This window comes from Dendroctonus ponderosae, unplaced genomic scaffold, assembly GCF_020466585.1.
Source record: "Dendroctonus ponderosae isolate FM_Combo_2020 unplaced genomic scaffold, Dpon_F_20191213v2 Dpon_F_20191213_5, whole genome shotgun sequence".
NCBI lineage: Eukaryota > Metazoa > Arthropoda > Insecta > Coleoptera > Curculionidae > Dendroctonus > Dendroctonus ponderosae.
Window position 1 is genome coordinate 14,807,625 of NW_026018715.1, and position 19,044 is coordinate 14,826,668.

At 41.2% G+C, this 19,044-nt stretch overlaps 4 protein-coding genes across 12 annotated transcripts in view; 2 read left to right on the forward strand and 2 right to left on the reverse strand.

Annotated features, from left to right (window-relative positions):
- The window catches only part of LOC109542048 (transcription factor cwo), a 51,606-nt gene that overhangs the window by 20,992 nt on the left and 11,570 nt on the right, over positions 1 to 19,044 (forward strand). The window lies entirely within an intron of this gene.
- Positions 355 to 11,512, reverse strand: LOC109542046 (6-phosphofructo-2-kinase/fructose-2,6-bisphosphatase). Of its 6 annotated transcripts, XM_048666367.1 has the most exons (8): positions 4,347 to 4,524; positions 4,204 to 4,288; positions 3,856 to 3,981; positions 3,515 to 3,801; positions 3,195 to 3,461; positions 2,689 to 3,142; positions 2,502 to 2,629; positions 355 to 704 (listed from the first exon to the last, which is right to left on the reverse strand). In XM_048666367.1, exons 2-8 carry the CDS (start codon positions 4,262 to 4,264, stop codon positions 636 to 638), a joined length of 1,392 nt encoding a protein of 463 aa, XP_048522324.1. In that variant the 5' UTR covers positions 4,265 to 4,288; positions 4,347 to 4,524; the 3' UTR covers positions 355 to 635. The 6 variants fall into 6 exon arrangements, with proteins under 6 accessions (XP_048522324.1, XP_019766644.2, XP_019766646.2 ...); XM_019911085.2 differs by lacking the exons at positions 4,204 to 4,288; positions 4,347 to 4,524 and adding an exon at positions 11,093 to 11,510; XM_019911087.2 differs by lacking the exons at positions 4,204 to 4,288; positions 4,347 to 4,524 and adding an exon at positions 8,769 to 9,257.
- Positions 11,856 to 13,329, forward strand: LOC109542054 (general transcription factor IIH subunit 3). Its single transcript, XM_019911102.2, has 6 exons — positions 11,856 to 12,151; positions 12,203 to 12,425; positions 12,479 to 12,694; positions 12,745 to 12,880; positions 12,934 to 12,970; positions 13,026 to 13,329. The coding sequence occupies exons 1-6, from the start codon at positions 11,925 to 11,927 to the stop codon at positions 13,087 to 13,089; spliced, it is 903 nt and encodes a 300-aa protein (XP_019766661.2). The 5' UTR covers positions 11,856 to 11,924; the 3' UTR covers positions 13,090 to 13,329.
- Positions 13,317 to 18,351, reverse strand: LOC109542042 (mitochondrial Rho GTPase). Of its 4 annotated transcripts, XM_048666366.1 has the most exons (13): positions 18,180 to 18,351; positions 16,829 to 17,129; positions 16,668 to 16,776; positions 16,459 to 16,611; positions 16,077 to 16,405; positions 15,823 to 16,016; positions 15,632 to 15,766; positions 15,395 to 15,525; positions 15,121 to 15,336; positions 14,868 to 15,064; positions 14,752 to 14,790; positions 14,481 to 14,552; positions 13,317 to 13,886 (listed from the first exon to the last, which is right to left on the reverse strand). In XM_048666366.1, the coding sequence occupies exons 2-13, from the start codon at positions 17,119 to 17,121 to the stop codon at positions 13,754 to 13,756; spliced, it is 2,001 nt and encodes a 666-aa protein (XP_048522323.1). In that variant the 5' UTR covers positions 17,122 to 17,129; positions 18,180 to 18,351; the 3' UTR covers positions 13,317 to 13,753. The 4 variants fall into 4 exon arrangements, with proteins under 4 accessions (XP_048522323.1, XP_048522321.1, XP_019766636.2 ...); XM_048666364.1 differs by lacking the exon at positions 14,752 to 14,790 and having other exon boundaries at positions 14,496 to 14,552; XM_019911077.2 differs by lacking the exon at positions 14,752 to 14,790 and having other exon boundaries at positions 18,180 to 18,350.

Here is a 19,044-nt window from a genome sequence, read left to right on the forward strand (position 1 = left end):
ACACATAAAAACTGATGATGGTGGAAAAATACACCGAAACGTATTTTGATTGATAAATAGAGACAATAAATGACTGAAACCCAGGAATGAATTTGATTATTTTTACCGTAGCAAGTATTCATTGGCCACACTAGATCTGTAATTCACACATAATAAGGATCTCTTGCCCATAATTAATTTTTCGCAACGTAAACTTTCCGATAATTTTCTTGGCACGATTTCCAACCCTTCGAATTAAGACAAACTGGAAAAAAACCAAGTTTACTGACTAATTTGCTCAGTTAGAGAGTGAGGTTTTCAATGTGTTCGGAACTGCACAACATACAGAACCGATTAGAAAAAAAAACACACGAGTAAATAAAAATATAATATATTAACAAACATGTACAAGTATATTTTACCTCCAATCTAAATAGTACTAATCCACAGCAGAAAGATTCACAATATGTTTTCATTCTAAGAGGTAAGTAAATATAAATATATACTTATATAAATTGCACTGTTACGTGAAATCGATGGGTGTCAAGGTGTAGAATACGTCTAATCTTTTGAACTGGAACCAAAAAGGCATGATCACAAGTAATCGAAAAATATCATAGAGGCACCCTGTTCAGTCACGACTGTTCCCTATAAACTCAAATCGCAGTATTATCTGATTTTATTTTATTCTTGAGCCTGAACTTTTCCTCCAGGTCACCGGGAACCTTAAAAATAACAAAAATAAGTCAAACTTTAGGGTTTCTAGTTCATTACAGCTGCTTTGTACCGAAATGAACACAAAAATGGCATTTGTCTACCTAATCATCACCTGTGCAACCTACATCATTATCTTTCGCTCATATTTTTACAGAAGTGAACTAAGGGAACAGAATTTAGTCAAAAAAGTCACATAAACCACTTTATATAAATGAAACTTTCCACCGATAAGATTAAATAAAGTATGGCTTTCGTCGGTAACAGAATTATGCGATACAAGCAGGAAACATATATTTACAATATAAAATGGGAAAACGCGAATTCTCAAGCCTTTATAAAAAGCATCACAGAACAACACCACAATTTTCATAAGAAGGGTTTAAAGGTCAAAAAATGAAGATTCCAATGGTAGCAACTTTAATGAATGCTGACTATTTTCAAAATAGCTTCGCCTTAAACACATCCTGAAATTGTATAAGCTTTGATTTTCAATTAGTGATGAAACCCGCCAACCCCCAAGTGAACTAATTTTCTTTAAATACTTGATGAAACACTACTAATCACTAATTAAAACACTCGCCTTATAAGAGATAAATCTACATAATAGGTCCTCAAAAATAAGTCTTTATACACCACCATTTTATAATACAAAACTTCAAGATATTACATTTAGAATATAAATAGTTAAGCATGCAAAATACATGTGTTCATTAAATAGAGAACATTGAGAGCAGTGGTTAAGGATTGGTTTTGAAACACTCAGATTCACATTTGTCATGATCAGTCTCTTCTATTCTGTGCTGCTGGTTAAAAGCTCATTAATGTTATTTATCGACAGCCTATTTAACATGGCACTGGTTTTTCACCTAATATAAGCATTTATTAGTAACACAGTACAGTATATGGCCTTGTGAGTTAACGTAAAACGTAAAAAATGTACAGAATTAGCTGCACTAAGTAGAGGAAACAGACCAAATGCTGCTAAACTTCAACTGAATCTGAATCAAAGTGTGTAATTTTGATACAAATTTGATAAGTAAGTTAATTTCAGATAGTCGATTTCAAGATTATTCTTTGGTAGTAATTTCGGCAGATGAACATTGGCCTGGTTCCTGAAACAGGGTTTATAGCTTTACTCACACCATGTCTATACAAAGGCGGCGACGACAAAGCAAAAGAAATTTCTTTGAAAAAAGCAACTACTAAGCAGGTGAATTTTAAGAAAAGTATTAACATCACACCCCCATGTTTATGCTCTAACTAACTATTCCCTTAATTAATACAGGCTGTTAGTAAATAATTGCGACCAATTTCCGGGAGTGATTCTGCATGGAAAAATAATCCCAATTTGCTTAAAGGTATGTCCGCAAATGATTCGTTTTTCCAGAAACGCGATGGTAAAGTGTCGAAGTTTTTCTTAAAAACGGACGGTATTAAAAGTATGATGCGACTTTTGGAAGAATTTCCAGAAGAATCACTTATGTGTTGGGGGGGTACTAGATGGTTCTTGAAAATGTACTGAAGTAATTAAATATACGCGAACGAGGACTACAAAAATGATTTTTAATTTGAAATATCTCAGTGGCGTGCCATTTTTTCTCCTTAAAGAAAAACTTTCACAGCCCGTATCTAGGCAAACGAATTATTTGCGGACATACGAATCATAAGCAAACTGTGATTATTTTCCCATGCAGGCTCACCGCCAGAAATGTGTCGCACTTATTCACAAACACCCGGTAGGAGATGGGAACGCAAACCAACATTCACACAGGCCATATAAACTCGTCAGTTTTCTGTGCGCTCACCTTAGGTTTGCTACGATGAGTATCGACAGCACCAATTGGTAATGTAATATGTTCTACGCGACATCCGTAAGCCACGGGAGTCAATTTCATTATCGTGTGAAGCGGCACCTTCAAATAGGGCAACTCATCTGGGAAAAAACAAGAGGCTTTAGCACGTGTTTCCCAAATTAGAACCGCTGTAAACTACCTGCTGATTTGTCCAAGAAATAGGCCAAGAGGCATCGCAAGACTGCTTGATGAGACACAACCAAGACGTTGCCTTGTCGCTCCAGCTCCATGATCACTGGCTCAAGCCTGGCAACTAAATCCTCGTAGCTTTCGCCTCTTGGATACCGGTAGGCAAACTTGTTTTGGTCGCGCGAGGCAAACTCCTCTGGAAATCGCTCCTTGATTTCTTCATAGGTCATTTCTTCACAGACGCCAGCGTCAATTTCATTCAAGGCTTTCCATCTTTCTTGGGGCACATCCAAGCCCGACACAGTTTGAATGGTTCTTTTGAGCCAGGAAGTCCAAATCCGCAGTCCTTCGATTTGTTGCTCATGAATATAATCGGATAGAGCGTTGGCGTATTGTCGCCCTCTGCCACTCAGGTTGGAGTCGCCCCCAATGCGCCCAATGAGATTGTGGTCGCTCTCCCCATGCTGCAAGAAATTTATTAGCGCTAAGGCCTGTGAAACTTTGCAAAAAACCTACTCTGGTCAAATAGATTGTTCTGGGAGTGATGTGGATGTTCATCAGATAGTAGACTATTCTGGCCTGTACGTGGCCCTCATGCTTGTGCACCACAACTTTTTCCCCAGTATTGTAAATCTTCATAAACGACACGTCACTTTCCTTCTCCTCGTCTAAGGGAGAGTATTTCTCCTGGTAGTGCTGGATCCTTTTGATGAAATCATCAAGAACAGCCTCCTTGTTCATGTTGGCGTAGTCGGGGCTGCTAATTTTCACCTCCATGATGTTCTAAAACCCACTAATGCAGTCCATAAACGCCGCAAACTAGCCCACTAACGTACTTGTTCAATGATTTGAGGATCATCGCATATCGACTCCACATAAAACAGCTTGAACCCCATCTTGTTCACCACATAATCCTGAATAACTCTTCGGCGCTCTGGCGTTGAATTGGTCGCATCGAACACTGCCACTTCTCCGCCATTCTCCAACCATTGGCAAACGTCTTTGAGGGCCTCGATGGCGCATTGAGCGCGTATTGCCATCGCCTCGGCATTATCCGGTCGGAAGAAGTCATGGCTTTGGTAGGCTGAGGTTGCATGTCTCCGATATTCGCCCAAATTGAACACTAGAACATATTTGATAGAGTCCGGTTTTTTAAGGGTTTTTTTGCCAATTTTACCTCTGGTATTGATGCCAATCCAGTTCAAGTAGCGTGAAAGTTTCTTGGAAATGTACGTTTTGCCTCTGGCCGGCAGGCCCACCATAGCGATAACGTGCGGACTGTTGACATAATTCGCTCGTTCCCCTGCGAAAAATTTGCTGTTTTAATACATGAGAATGCATAAAGGCAAATCTGCAGAATTCAAGTGAGATTATTAGACATTAAGACTCATCCAGATGGTTAAATCGCACTAAAATTTGACTGACAGGAATTAATTTTCAGTCAAACGCGCCCTTTTTTGTCGACAAGCCCCACAAATCTTACAATATACTGTTGTTACTTCACGAGATGCAACTATAAACATACCAATTCGTATGGAAACCGCTCTGCGAAATTCGGGCTTCCTGCCTATGTTACTGCTACTCATAATCGCCTCGTCACCACAATCAAACTGCAACGATTCACACAATAGCGACAATTCGTAATACGTGACTAAAACCGACACCTACTTTCACTCCAACAAGTTCCAAAGGAAAAAAGGCTGATCTTTGTCCGGATCACTTTCGTTAGCCAGCTCGTGCAATGATAATCTTATCATTGAACAGTATCAACAGTGTAGTCACAGTTGAAATCCAAATGGAACGGTTTGAAGCGGTATGGGGATAATTCCCGATATTTCAACTGCTGGGGCCGGACACTTTAAAAAGTATTTTTTGATTTTATGAGCAAATTTTCACTGTCCGTCCAGCTGAACCGAAAATCCAATGACAACTTTCACGAAGGCAAGAAAGAGCCCACTGCGCCATCTATCACCTTTAGCGCTAGCAGGTAGTAGATGGCGCAGCGCTCTTACTCAAAACTCATGAGCTGAACGAGCGAGTGAGTCGGTGAGTTTTCCACAACAATGTTTCGGTTACCTTGGAAAGCTCCAGCAGCTCTTTAAGGGCACATGAATGTGCTCTGCAGGTTTTCGTCGGGCTTTTTTACTATAAACTGGTCCATCGCGGGTTGACAGCGAACGTCACGCAGTTGGAAATTTTCAGGCTTTTACCGCCACATTTGCACCACTAGCTTAAAAAAATCGCCAAAAACCGCTTTTGGGATAATCCGCAACTTTTCGCACAAAACCCGAAAAATCCGGCGATTTTTCCGAATGTTTACGCAACAAATCGACCACCGTTCGATCAGCCACCATTAAACAAAACACTAACTGAGCCAAATGACACCAAAATTGACGTGCTAGTGACAGTTAATTACTTCGTAACCATGATAACCATACGCGCGGGTATTTCAAATTTTGCTGAAGAATCCAAAAAAAACGCAATTTTCGCGCTTTTGTCGATCCTTGTGAGGATAAAAATTTGAATCCCCCTTGTATATCGCACAGGCAAAACTAATAAAATGGGATTTGCAAAAATTGCTCGCGAGGGTCAACTATTTTTAAATCAGCGCCAGCCAATAGGTGAATCTACACTTAAATAAATTGCTGCAATTTCCTTGTTCGGTGATTGTCGAATCCGTGTTTCTCCGCCGATCATCAACTGCGTAATCTTGCGACTGTTTTTTCCAGGGCCTTCGCCATTTCGGCAGGTCTCGCATCGAAATCCCTTTAAAAAAACACTTAAAAACAGTTAAACTTCCATTCAATTCAACCAGCGCGTCAATGTTGATCAATAAAAAAAAAGTCCTTCAATTCGATGAAAAACTCTTTTCAAATGTCGTCGATGTTTTGAATTCAGTCCAAGTCGAAACGGAAACAGAAAACGGACAATCGCGTAAACACGATTTCGACCTTCAGTTACGTAAGGAAAAAAATGCCAAACACCGACGATTTTTTCAAAACGATCAAATCTGACTGGCCAGTTTCAGCGTTGTCGATCGATCCGAGACTAATCGCATCATCAAATTAGTGGTTTTTATGAGAAAATGATAGTTCAATCTTTAACCTTTGAATGCCTCCACAATCGGGTGCGCAATTTTACCATGTTAACACAACAATAGGAGACTTTGATCCGACAAAACTTTTAAATAACATTTATACATATCTAGAAAAAAAGGAATAATACGGTTGAAATAAGCTGGAACAAGTCAATAAACAAACACATAGAAAGCGCATCACGCTGCACGCAAGTGAGAACAATTTATTGAATTTATGGAACTGATACATTCAGTTCGTTCGTGATCTCGCAAAAAAGCGCGATATTTTCTTATAGAAACAGTCACCTTTCATGCGTAAGATCGGAATTATGTTATGAGAGTTGATGAGTTTATGCGATAATCTATAGATAGATATATTGTTTTAATTAAGTAACCGTTTTATGCTAGCACGAATTGCTCGATTGGTACCAAATTGACGCGACAAGTAAACTAGGGCTTCCTTTATCGAGTGCTGGCGCCCCCGTTCGGTTATCTAAAATGATTCTTCAGAAACGAGCTTTAGATGAGAGTGATGTTAAAACGACAAAAACCCAACTTTTTTTTCAAAGTTCAAAAATTCATTCTGAAGGAACCCATTGCATGATTCGAACCAAATCGCCACAGTCAGTAAAATAAAGCTTCCTTTATCGAGTGCTGAAGCTCTCGTTTCGATGTCTAGAATGATTCTTCAGAAACGCTATTTTGATGAACATGATGCAAGAATGGCACACCGACTAATTTTTTTTCAAAGTTCAAAAATGTATTCTGAAGGRACCAATTGCWCGATTCGAACCAAATCCCCACAGCCACTAAAATAAAGCTTCCTTTATCGAGCGCTGAAGCTCTCGTTCCGATGTCGAGAATGATTCTTCAGAAACGAGCTTTAGATGAGAGTGATGTTAAAACGACAAAAACCCAACTTTTTTTTCAAAGTTCAAAAATTCATTCTGAAGGAACCCATTGCATGATTCGAACCAAATCGCCACAGTCAGTAAAATAAAGCTTCCTTTATCGAGTGCTGAAGCTCTCGTTTCGATGTCTAGAATGATTCTTCAGAAACGCTATTTTGATGAACATGATGCAAGAATGGCACACCGACTAATTTTTTTTCAAAGTTCAAAAATGTATTCTGAAGGGACCAATTGCACGATTCGAACCAAATCGCCACAGTCACTAAAATAAAGCTTAATTTATCGAGTGCTGAAGCTCTCGTTCCGATGTCGAGAATGATTCTTCAGAAACGCTCTTTAGATGAGCATGGTGCAAAAATGACAAACCGCCTAAATTTTTTTCAAAGTTCAAAAATTCATTCTGAAGGAACCAATTGCTCGATTCGAACCAAATTGCAACAGCCAGTACGATAAAGCTTCCTTTATCGAGTGCTGAAGCTCTCGTTCCGATGTCGAGAATGATTCTTCAGAAACGCTCTGTAGATGAGCATGGTGCAAAAATGACAAACCGCCTAAATTTTTTCCAAAGTTCAAAAATCCATTCTGAAGAAACCAATTGCACGATTCGAACCAAATCGCCACAGTCACTAAAATAAAGCTTAATTTATCGAGTGCTGAAGCTCTCGATGCGATGTCTAGAATGTTTCTTCAGAAATGCCATTTTGAAGAGCATGATGCAAAAATGACAAACCGCCTAAATTTTTTCCAAAGTTCAAAAATTCATTCTGAAGGAACCAATTGCTCGATTCAAACCAAATTACCACAGCCAGTAAAACAAAGCTTCCTTTATCGAGTGCTGAAGCTCTCGTTCCGATGTCGAGAATGATTCTTCAAAAACGCTATTTTGATGAACATGATGCAAAAATGACAAACCGCCGAAATTTTTTTCAAAGTTCAAAAATTCATTCTGAAGGAACCAATTGCTCGATTCAAACCAAATTACTACAGCCAGTAAAACAAAGCTTCCTTTATCGAGTGCTGAAGCTCTCGCTCCTATGTCTAGAATGATTCTTCAGAAACGCTCTTTAGATGAGCATGATGCAAAAATGACAAACCGCCAAAATTTTTGTCAAATTTCAAAAATTCATTCAGACGGAACCAATAGCTCGATTCGAACGAAATCACCACAGCCAGTAAAATAAAGCTTCCTTCATCGAGTGCTGAAGCTCTCGTTCCGATGTCGAGAATGATTCTTCAGAAACGCTCTTTAGATGAGCATGATGCCAAAATGACAAACCGCACAAAATGTTCTTACTTTAAAAATTCATTATGAACGAACGAACAACTTGATTACAATCAAATTAATACGACAAGTACACTAAAGCTGTCTTTATCGAATGCTGAAACCCCAGTTCCGATATCTGAAATAGTTCATAAATGACCACAAAAACTTCGGGAGTTTTGAGCAGAGGAATCTATAAAAATCCAAAACTTTGACACCCTGTATCTCATAAACAGAGCATTTCCCAATAAAACCTTAAATAGCAAATTTGACTTAGAAGATGAAGGTTTATCGATTACCAGAGTCTTGTGACTCAGTCTTCGGCTTTATTTAATATATGAGCCATATTTAGGAAAAAATGTGACAAGATTAAATATTTCAGTTGAATCTTCCATTGGATATCGGGTGGCTTGACAAGGGAATGCAAACCAAGAGATAAAAGTTAAGCAACAGATAACTCTTGACGCAAATAATCGTACTAAAAATACATACATACATACATTAAATTGGTTCTTATCGAACGCAGACGGATTAATTAGGGAGCGAATGGCAATTTCCTGTGGGAAACCTTAACAATAACGCAAACATGCATCAGTAGCGCTTCTGGACACCCCTAATTAATTAGCCCTAAAAGCACTCACTCGGTGACCCTTGGGGAAAAAACGTTTCGAGAAAATTGTGAGATTTGGCGCTTAGCGTAAACGAGCAGCAAAAAACCATAAACCTGAAATAGCTTAATCCGACGTCAATGAAAACGTACGCAAACACGTAATGCGCGTTATTTGGCCTGCATAAATACAGCAGTTGATCTGGGAAGACACCTTCGTCCACCTGAAACTCACCGATTCTGATGGACATAAGTCTGGCCGTTCGGTAGGACCGGCCATCAGTCGTGACCGAAATCCCCAGGGAACCATTACTAGTTGCACCGTTACTTCGCATTTTCCCGTAAATAATTACACTTTTTTCACAAAATCTGTCTGGATGGCGATCGAGATCCACTTGAACTGTTGGGGAAAAAATTGCGATTGAATAATAACTGGCGAGATGAGGATGAAGCTTAGACGAAAGCTAAACGTAACCCGGAGATGCTGTTCACTTTGATATCATGTGATGTGGGCGTGTCGACCAACATTTTAGCATCGGCTGGTTATTTACAGCACCGGTGTTGCTGCAAGTTAACCCTGATTCACATTATCGCACACCCAACGACCTGCAGATACAACAACGACACAACTTGTGTGTCTTTTCTCTCTCATTTTCGCCAAGAATGCCGAATGTGAACATCAACAATTTACTTATCTAATACGAATGTTTGTCGTGTTTTTGCCGGTCGTTGGGTGTCTGATAATGTGAATCAGGGTTAAAGCGACTTCACTGTGGAGGAGGAAATATTGCGGGCGATTATGAAAGACCTGCTGATAAATATGGGGGGCACCTGATGAAAACCTCGGCCCTCCAAAGCTTCAAGCAATTGACTTCATTCCGCACACTTCTTTGGACATCTTCGCCTAATCATCCCAGGGAAGAATTCCCAGTTCTATGCTAAACCAGAGAGGACTATTTTCGCAAAAAATAATCCCCGATGATTTTCTGCGTCGTTCATCAAACATTCTTGCAGACACCATTTGCGTTGCAGAATTTCAGCATTTTTATGCTTCACCACGCAGATTGTCGTTCAGTTGTTAAGCGAAACAGTTATACATTCACGGAATATTCACGTGTTTTTAATTGCACTTAGGACAAGACGCGCTTTATATTGCATTAGATGCGCGAGTGAAGCTCACAATGTTGTTTTTTTCTTCGTATCAGTGTCTATAAAAGCGTGTTTCTGACGAATCGTTTTAGATATCACGACGGGGGCTTAAGCATTCGAAGAAGGAAGCTTTATTTTACTTGTCGTGTGAATTTTGTCTCGATCGACAGACTCCTTGTTTCACAATGAGCATTTGAACTTCGCACACATTTGGGCGATTGGCCCTTTTTACATCGCGCCCATCTAAGACCGGTTTCTGAAGAATCATACCCGACAAAGGAAACTTTAGTTTACTGATTCGGTCAATTTGGTTTAAATGGAGCAACTCGTTCCTTCAGAATGAATTTTTGCATACAATGAAAGACCTGAAGCTTATTAGCAAAGAAGAAAAACTCGGCATCTAAACCTAGAAGAAAGTTGGAGCGATAAAACCCTTTAAGCCACTTAAACCGCTTATCCATCCATCCATCCATCATAAAAGCGCAGTTTCCTTGAACTCAATGCGGTCAAGGTTGATTTTGCAATAGACAGTGGAAAGAAAGTGCATAACAATCTCCTTCTAAATCACTTTTCCCATTAAAAGCACAACCGTTGCAATTATGACTGTCCGCTAGTCGATTTGGAAATCAATCGTCCGAAGGTTTGCCTATCAATCGAATGCCCAGAATCAGGTTGGAGAAAGTGGAAAAATGCATCCTAAGCACAGTCCAGCACTTTTGCTTAAGAACCCATTAAAAACAGTTGATGGATCCAAGAAAGCAATGTTGCATAAAATGAATCATCCCATCCGGCACTTCAGGGGATTCCTTCACTGAAACTGCTGCTGGGAGGGGCGTGTGAAGACATGAAGATACTCACGTATCTTCAAGATACGTTTCCTACGTCGCGTATCTTGGAGATACCTAATGATGATTTACTGGGGCGGATTAGATGAACTAGACCCTAGAAATGTGCCCTAAATCCCCAAAATTGCAAGTGCGCAGCCATTTGGATTGGATTTCGGGGTTTAAAATGGGCAAAACGTCGTCCTTGTTAGCAAATAAAGCCAAAGGTTGCGGACGCTCAACAGTACGACGCCCAATTTTCATTAAAGGGCGAAATGCTGCGTGCCAAACTGCCAGCTTCTCCTGGGCTTTTCTTGGGCGAAAACAACGTAGAAGCGGCAAGTTTTTTGCTTAGGTAGGTCAAGCCCAATGTGCCAAGCAAAAACTACTTCAAATCCAAGGAGGGCTAAATAAATCAAAGCACGTGCCAAGTGTAAACACTGCACTTTGGATCAAAAGACAATTTCTGGAGATTGTCAACTCGACCAGGCCTTTCCCCCACGATTCCCCGACTGTTTACTAGATAATACTGCTTTCGAGTGCTGAGTTATTAAAGCCCTGTGTGGGAAGTTGGATGTTTACGTACCTCTAATGGGGAACGGTTTTGTTTGGACGGTTTCGGTGTTCGGTGGTAGCAGCCTTTTGGTCTCGGCCGACATCACACTAGGACAGGACTTCACTTCATCATTCCGACAGTTTTTCAGGTTGTTCACGCTGCGAGAGCCCTTGTAAGTACTATTTCGCACTCGCAAAGAGCCACTCAACACGTCCAGGCCACTACTCATTTCTTCAGCAGATTAAGGCACGACTGAAGAAGACACACGTTTCACAAGAATTGCCGGCTGGTTTCGACGAATGCGGACGCTCTAAACGGTATTGGCGAGCTCTAATTATTTTAAACGTCGCGACACACGATTTTTTTAGCCGTTTTTAACCAGTCAACACCAGCACAACTGCCTCTGACTAGTTATGTCATGAATAAATCAAGTTTGATGAGATTTGCGTTGTTATAGCTGATTATTTCAGCGCCATTGTCAAGTTGGGCGAGAATCGCATCAATCTGCGACAATCGCGGGAGATTTTCCGGCTGGTGGCAGTTTTTAACCGGCTGCTGCAGTTTTAGTTCAGGCCTTTTACAACCCAAACCAGTTCTCAGCGATTTTAGGCAGTTAACTAGTTGGCTGTTGCTGTTTCTGAGTAATTTTCCTTTTTATTAGCTGCACTGGCGTGCAATTGCGCAACCCAGCAATTTCAAACACCATTGACAACTGTCAAGATCGCATTGAAGGTTATTTATAACCATCTATATGGGGATTTTGCGTTGATTATACTGGCGTCACTGATTAAAGACACTGGTTTGACACAGTTGCAAACAGAACCTCACTAATTGAACCGCTGTTGAACAATTAGTAAACAAAATGAACAATATCGAATTGCCAGCGGAAAAAGAGCCGGAAATTACATCCGCCGACGAAATAAGCCTGCTGGTGGTCATTTTAGACACGAACCCCACGCAAAAAATGCTGCGAGATAAGCAGAATCAACTCACCAACATTGTGGACTCTGTGGTGGCCTTTTCCAACTCGCATTTGATGCAGAAGGCCCAAAACAAGCTGGCTGTTATGGCCTGCCATTCGAAAACCAGGTAAATTTAGTCTCCACATGACTAGGTAAACGTTCTAATTGTAATCCGCAGCCAGTTTATATACCCGGGAGCGAAAAAGCCCTTGGATGTCAGACAAGTAGACGGCCAATACGAGGCCTTCCTCTTGGTGGAAAAAACGGTGAAGCAGAACCTGGCTGAGCTGCTAGCATCGGAAAGCTCCACTGCCGTGACTGAGTCGCTTTTGGCTGGAGCCATAGCGATGGCTTTGTGCTACATCGCGCGACTCCAAAGAACCAAACCTCCAGGTTCAAAGGTACTTAGTTTGGCATTTCATTTTTATCCTGCTGACTCCTATGGAACTTTCAGCTAAACAGCCGAATACTGGTGGTGTCCGGAAGTGGAGATTCAGCCTCCCAATACATGAACTACATGAATGTGTTCTTCACGGCGCAGAAACTAAATGTGGTGCTAGACGTGTGTGCTTTGGATCAGCACCTGAGCCTGCTGCAACAGGGCTGCGACATCACAGGCGGGATGTACCTGAAAGTTCCCCAAATCACAGCTCTATTGCAGTTTTTGCTGGTACGTCTTGAAGCTCGGTTTAATCGGCTGGAAAATCACCGCAATTTTAGTGGGTATTTTTGCCAGAACCGCCCATTAGGGAGAAGCTAGTCCTTCCGCCGCCTGTTAAGGTGGATTACCGAGCTGCGTGCTTTTGCCATCGCGAACTGATCGATATTGGGTTTGTGTGCTCTGTTTGCCTCTCAAGTAAGTGAAAACTCCCGGAAAATCGCCCTGTAAACGCTTTAAATGTGTTTCAGTTTTCTGCAAGTTTAGTCCAATCTGCACCACTTGCCAGTAAGTACAGTTATGTGGTTTTCTGGGGGATTTTCAATAACTGCAACACTTTCAGCATGGTGTTCAAGATTCCTGGTCCACTTGCAGTGAAGCCAAAGAAGAGGAAATTGAAGCTGTAAATCGTGATATGGTCGAACAGACCCAGTACTGAGCATGTGATTGCAACAACTTCTGGTCTCTTGCAGTAAGAGGCGATAATTTGTAAATAGCTACATTTAAGGGAACTATTTGCTTGTCCATAGACGGGAAAGGAAAACGAGCCCACTTTAGATGCGTGAATTTAATAATAAAATCATTTTTTTACAGTCTTACGGATAGTCACTGTAATGGAAAAATAGATGGAAGATTATCAGCACAAATGTACAAGGCATTTATTTGTCCTATATGTTGAAGATTTTGGCAAAATTGTAACACAACCTAAAATCAGTTTTGATGAATCTACGCGTAATCTTCATTCAATCGTTGATTGTACAATTGAATTGCCTGATCCATTATTATTCAAAACAGCTCAAACTCACTACTTTTCTACTCATAAGACTCTTATCTTACAACCTTGTTCGCAACTCTGTACAGCACACTTACATAGAATAAAGCACCGTCGCTCCCGGGCCTTTCTGTTGGTCACAAACGCAATAAATAACTATATTTGACTCAATCAAATCGAGCAATTACAAAACTCCCGCGGCTCGAACGCTTAGAAACAGGAGGTTGGAGATAATATTCGTGTAATTATATTACAACACAGTCTACCTGCAAACTACACAAGGGCATTATGTGTGTCTTTTATCTGACTTTATCACTAGTGTGCAGCACTTTGGCTACAATGAGCCCCAGGGCTGTGACGGCCGCGAGACTTAGACCGGCTTTCCACCAAACTGTCGGGTCAGTTGTGATCACTCCAAACTCACGGAAGTTTCTAAAACAGAGCCAGTTTTAGAGCTCGGGACTCAGTCATTGATCATACACCAGAAACCATGCACAACATTAAAGCACGCAACATTGATTAGAAAACATCGAATGACGACTAATGGAAATAAGTAAATGAACTGAAGCAGACCCAGAAGTTGAGCCATTTAATTTTCTCAAGGTTTTCACCTTCCTTCACTATTCATTAGATGTTTTAAAGCATGATCAACAATAACACTGAACAACTCCATTGCATGCTCTGTTTCTCTTCCCTTAATGTTAATGAATAATAATTTTATTGACCATCTATGTATACAGACCGTCCGGAATAATTTTTGATCTAAACACCGGCGTGCAACCATTTCCAGACAGCCTGTATTTAAATAAATACGGATGCAACCGTTGTGAACAAAAAAAAACATTGATAAGCAAACGATGCAGGCAAAATAAGCGAATCACCGCAGGGTTACATCACATCTGTGAACTGATTGCCAATTGTGAAAGTGAACCGAAAATTCGGCTAGATTTTGGGAGGTTAATAACGTTATTAGTAACATGAATGAACTGTTAGATCGGCAATCCATAAAAAACATTAACTAGAAACCTGCAAATTTCGTACAACCACTCTGTAGGTTGCGGACGCAACAACAACATATGTACCATGCGTCGTAATGGACTGGAAAATAAAAAAGCGTTTCAAAATATAGTTGTTGATAGGCAATTAAATGGAAGGTTCGTATAGTTTGCTATTCAATAATGCGGTTGGTAAAAAAACGAGCATGTGAGCTCTGACTATTTCGGTTTAAAGTGATTACAAATGAGGCTTCACACGACATCTAAGGACATTTTCGAACTTAGTTAAGCATCCAACAAACCTGCGCTTATAAAACAAAATCCACGCAGCTTGAAACCGACTGGGGAAACAAAGTTCATTAAACCCTGTGTTTTGTCGAATTAAGTCGATTTGAGTGTGAATTAAAGAAGCACTTACGGAAATGCGGCCATTGTGGCCAACTTCACAAACACGTCCTTCCTAAAGTGGCCCTTAACACTAAAGCGTTGCGGTGGAAGGATTTTGTATTTCTGACAAAAACTGGGCGGCTGCAACAAGTACTCTTGCCGCACTTCTTCCAGGTCGTCCTTACAAGCCACTATTAGTACCGGGATTTTACTGTCGGCAAAGTATTTCTGCGGAAAATGTTTATTTTAAACAACTGGAGCTACAGCTTGATGTTGGCGCTCACAATGTAAATCCTGGCAATGTACTCGAAACTCTTCGGATGGCTGATATCGTACACCAGACAGGCTACATCGCATTGCACTTCGTGAGGCAGCAGAGGATCAGACACGTTTCTAATGTTAATGTCGCGTAGCACCATGATTTTTTCCTGCCCATACACTTGCACGGTGTTCACCGTGCAGGTCGGACTACCGGATTTATCCGACAGCACACTTTGGGCCTGAAAATAGTCATTTATTAAAATCTAGCCGATTCTTGGCTCCATTCAGTCAACTCACATCAATGGAGTTGCGGATGAAACTTTTGCAAAACGTCGATTTTCCGGAACTAGACGGCCCTATCACATGGCATTGGTAAACATTGCGGCTTGACTGTTTTTTGGCAAGGTCTAGCTGTTTTTCCCGTGTAACTGCAACGAAAACGCTCAGAATTTACACATAAATAGTCACGATTGTCAAATGATGAGCAATCATCAGGATGAGAAATCCGGAAAATTTCACTAAAATTAGATCTACCTGTAACTGCTGAGATTTGAGTGTCGTTTTCGTAAATATTGTACCCTAAATAGGCCAAATACTCAAAAGTTCTTGGCAAATCGACTAGCGTCATTAAGGCCCACTGGCACATGTAGCCCTGATATGTTATCCAGCCTGGAAGCAAACTGGTCGTTAGCGATGATTTTTTCTTGGTGATCATTGGTTATCACCTTTATCATTGGTGGGAACCATGGCGCTGACATCAACCGGCCAAGCGGGAGTGGGACAGGTGGAGAAAAGTTCCTCATATTCAGTGGGGGACAAGGCCTTGTCGCCGTCCTTGTCGTATTTCTCGAAAATGTGAGTCAGGAATTGTTGGCCGCGATAGGACAGTTCAGTGGTACATCCCGATGAAACTTTGATGCTTCGTGAACACCAAAAGATCAAAAATGGTTAAGTTTTTTGGGAAAACCCCCAAACTCACCTGGGATATAAGTAGTCTTTGGACATGTTAAGATTATCATTGTAGCCGAATTTGCGCAAAACCGTCCACGTGGTTTCGTTGCGCCCTCGCTGGATGAAAAGACTGTGCAAGTACAAGAACCCTTTCAGGGTAACGCCGTTTTGGCTCACGCCATCATCCAAATTCTTCCTCAACACCGCCTTGACATCGTCCAGCACTTGAGGCTGGAGTGGAGCGTTGAAACAGCGCGATTGGAAGTTGTTCAGTTCAATATCGTTGAGTAGACCGTCGCAATCGATGTCGCATATCTTGAATATCCTAATCAGGGCCTTTTTGCACGGTTCGGTGAGCTGCAATTAAGGCCGCTGTTATTTAGCAATCAAGCAAACTCGGTTTTGCGTACATCAGCTTTTTCAACCGAATATATCGGGGACGTGGGATGCAGCACGGCTTTTTGGGCATAGTAAAACATTTCCGAGATGTTCTTCAATGTTTTGGCTGAACATTCGATGCAGGTCTCGATTTCGGAAAACTCCTCCATTATTTCATAAATGCCCTAAAACGCAATCGCAACGGATTAAATAGACACACACGTTTACATTGAGAACGCACATCAATGGTAGAAAACTCCACCAGGTCGATTTTGTTCCCAACCAGCACCACTGGACATTGAGTATCGGGGTGGTTTTGCCTGATCAACGGCATCCAATACGAAGAAATCCTAACAAAACAAAATTGTGTGAATTCAACAAAACCAAGCATATCAGGGACACCTTTCAATCGACTCCTCATCGTCCACTCCATAGACAATGCACACAACACTAGCGCGTTTGATCTGATCGCTCAGCTCAGATTCGGTCTGATCAGCAATCGAATAATCCACTATGTTAGTGGGCACTTGCTCCGGCGTTACGTCTGCAGGTATCGTGATTTCTTCCGCCTTGGCCGGCACATTTTCCGGAAACTCCTCACTCACCAGGGAGAGAATCAGGGAGGTTTTTCCTACACCCCGATCTCCCACTAGCAGAATGCGCACCGTCCGCTTCAAATGTGGTTTGATAACCATTTTAAAACCTGAAAAGGGACAAATGTTCAGGATTTTTGCTGTCGAGCGTTCACGACGGAAAGGTGAATGCGCGAAGCGCACACATTCAGTTGAATAAATATAGGTATTTTTGCGACACTCTGTACAAATGAGTGGAATTTTTGCGGGCGCCATTCTTTTGGTGGATAAGCATTATATTTCCGAAAAAGACCAACGACTTTGCCCAACAAAAAACCAGATTTATCGGGTCTCAAAGTTTGAAAAAACCTCGCTGTTTAATCAGGCAAAAGCCTGACTGGTCGTAGAAGCATTCAGGGACACCCTGTATATTTGGTAGCAAAAAACCATTGCATAAATAAAAATTATCGAAATTAAGTTGCGTGCAGGTGGAGAAGAACGCAACAAAAACAAGTTTGTCTGGCAAAGATGGTTTTATCCCAACGGTTTTGTTGGTAGCATCTGCAACCATTTTCCGGGAAACGTTGCGATAAAAACATCTTTGTAAGACAATGAAAGCCCCAATCAGTGATTCATTGAACATTGTGCAGCAATTTTAAACAGGAAAAACTACGTAGTTTTATGCTGAAGCATGTGGATAGCATGAGATCGTCCAGAAGCGTCTGTTAAATCTTCTAGACTGTGTTGAACTGAACTGCCTCAATTGAGGATTTCTCTGGAGGTTCGCGCTTGATCAATCAAGCGGGGTTTGAGTACAGTGGGAGAAATGATGTAAGAAGAAACGTGAGAAGCAAGGAGTATTTTTAAGACGCTCAGAACAGAACGTCCACTGGTGAAAGACCATCCGAAGGAGGCACAGTATTAGAGTGTTTTCCAGCAATCCTGCGGATGTTTGGTTGTCGTTTTTCGCACAATTCGGGAAAAATCCCCATTAATAGAAATATAACCTAAATGACTGCAGCGGTGCTCTTGCACTAAATCTCCTGCAGATAGGAGTGAAGATGCAGCACCTCCTCTTTAATCTCCTAGTGGAGAGATTAGATTAGAGTTATCTTCCAGCCGTACGTGCTGAATGAAACAAGTGTAATCCTGCAACGGCAACATTCCTGAAAGGGACCCACCTGAAAAAATTCACATCCAACCAATGCGCTGGCCTCAAACCGCCCACCAAGCAACAATTGAGCGTTCAATGCTAGAAGGGCGATCAGTTTTTTGCAAAAAACTCACGGCACTAATTTTTTTCTCATTTTTTTGACACAGCTGACTTGACGCGCGCGTCACTGGTCACATGTAACCACAGAACATACCCCCGAAGGATATTTTGTGTATGTAACAAACCCCGGCTATTGGTCTGACACGTCCAGCAAACCGTTTGCCAAGTCGTGCAAAACCGACCTAGATTCACTGAAATGTGAGCGCGGGCAAAAAAAATTGCTAACATGCCGCGACGTCTCCTGCCAAGGGGCTGCCTATCAATGTGATCGCCTTATGGGCCCTCCAGGCCCTCGGGAACTCTCCCGGGCCGTATTAATTACGTGGATAAACAAATTGGCTAAAAATAGTCACTGGGTCAGAGACTTGTTTCAGTTTATTTGTGTATGTGAAGCCTGTAAATTGTACCGTATTTGCATCATTTTCCACATAAATAATCGTGCAATTTGAACACCCAGTAGGCCATTTTCAAGAAGAAATCCCCACTGGGTTCCGCCAGATGACACTTTTTTGCTCGCATTGATGTAACACTTCACGCAAAAACGCACACAAAAAGCGCAAATTTATATTTCATTTATAACGTAAAATTTGTTTAAAATTTAGATAACTTTTGGGGAAAAATCCTCGGGCAGGTCAACTGATATTTCCTATACAGGGTGTCCAATTGACAAAACTGCCAACATTTTCTTATCCATGGTTCACTTTCTAAAAAGGCCATTTATTTCTGTCTATAATGATGTAAAAACGAGCGTTCTTGCTCATTTTGCTTCCGAG

Bases quoted from the DNA above. Each gene is read 5' to 3' on its own strand.
- LOC109542046 (XM_019911085.2), bottom strand. From the start codon at position 11,291: ATGAGTAGTGGCCTGGACGTGTTGAGTGGCTCTTTGCGAGTGCGAAAT. The intron at 3,802-3,855 runs GTAAAATTGGCA...AATATGTTCTAG, and splicing joins GATTGGCATCAATACCAGAG to TGTTCAATTTGGGCGAATAT. The intron at 2,630-2,688 runs GTAGTTTACAGC...GTTTTTTCCCAG, and splicing joins TTTCTTGGACAAATCAGCAG to ATGAGTTGCCCTATTTGAAG.
- LOC109542054 (XM_019911102.2), top strand. From the start codon at position 11,925: ATGAACAATATCGAATTGCCAGCGGAAAAAGAGCCGGAAATTACATCC. The intron at 12,695-12,744 runs GTACGTCTTGAA...CCGCAATTTTAG, and splicing joins CTCTATTGCAGTTTTTGCTG to TGGGTATTTTTGCCAGAACC. The intron at 12,971-13,025 runs GTAAGTACAGTT...CAACACTTTCAG, and splicing joins CCAATCTGCACCACTTGCCA to CATGGTGTTCAAGATTCCTG.
- LOC109542042 (XM_048666366.1), bottom strand. From the start codon at position 17,121: ATGGTTATCAAACCACATTTGAAGCGGACGGTGCGCATTCTGCTAGTG. The intron at 15,767-15,822 runs GTGATAACCAAT...GTTTGCTTCCAG, and splicing joins GGTTCCCACCAATGATAAAG to GCTGGATAACATATCAGGGC. The intron at 14,791-14,867 runs GTAAGTGCTTCT...TTGTTTCCCCAG, and splicing joins GCCACAATGGCCGCATTTCC to TCGGTTTCAAGCTGCGTGGA.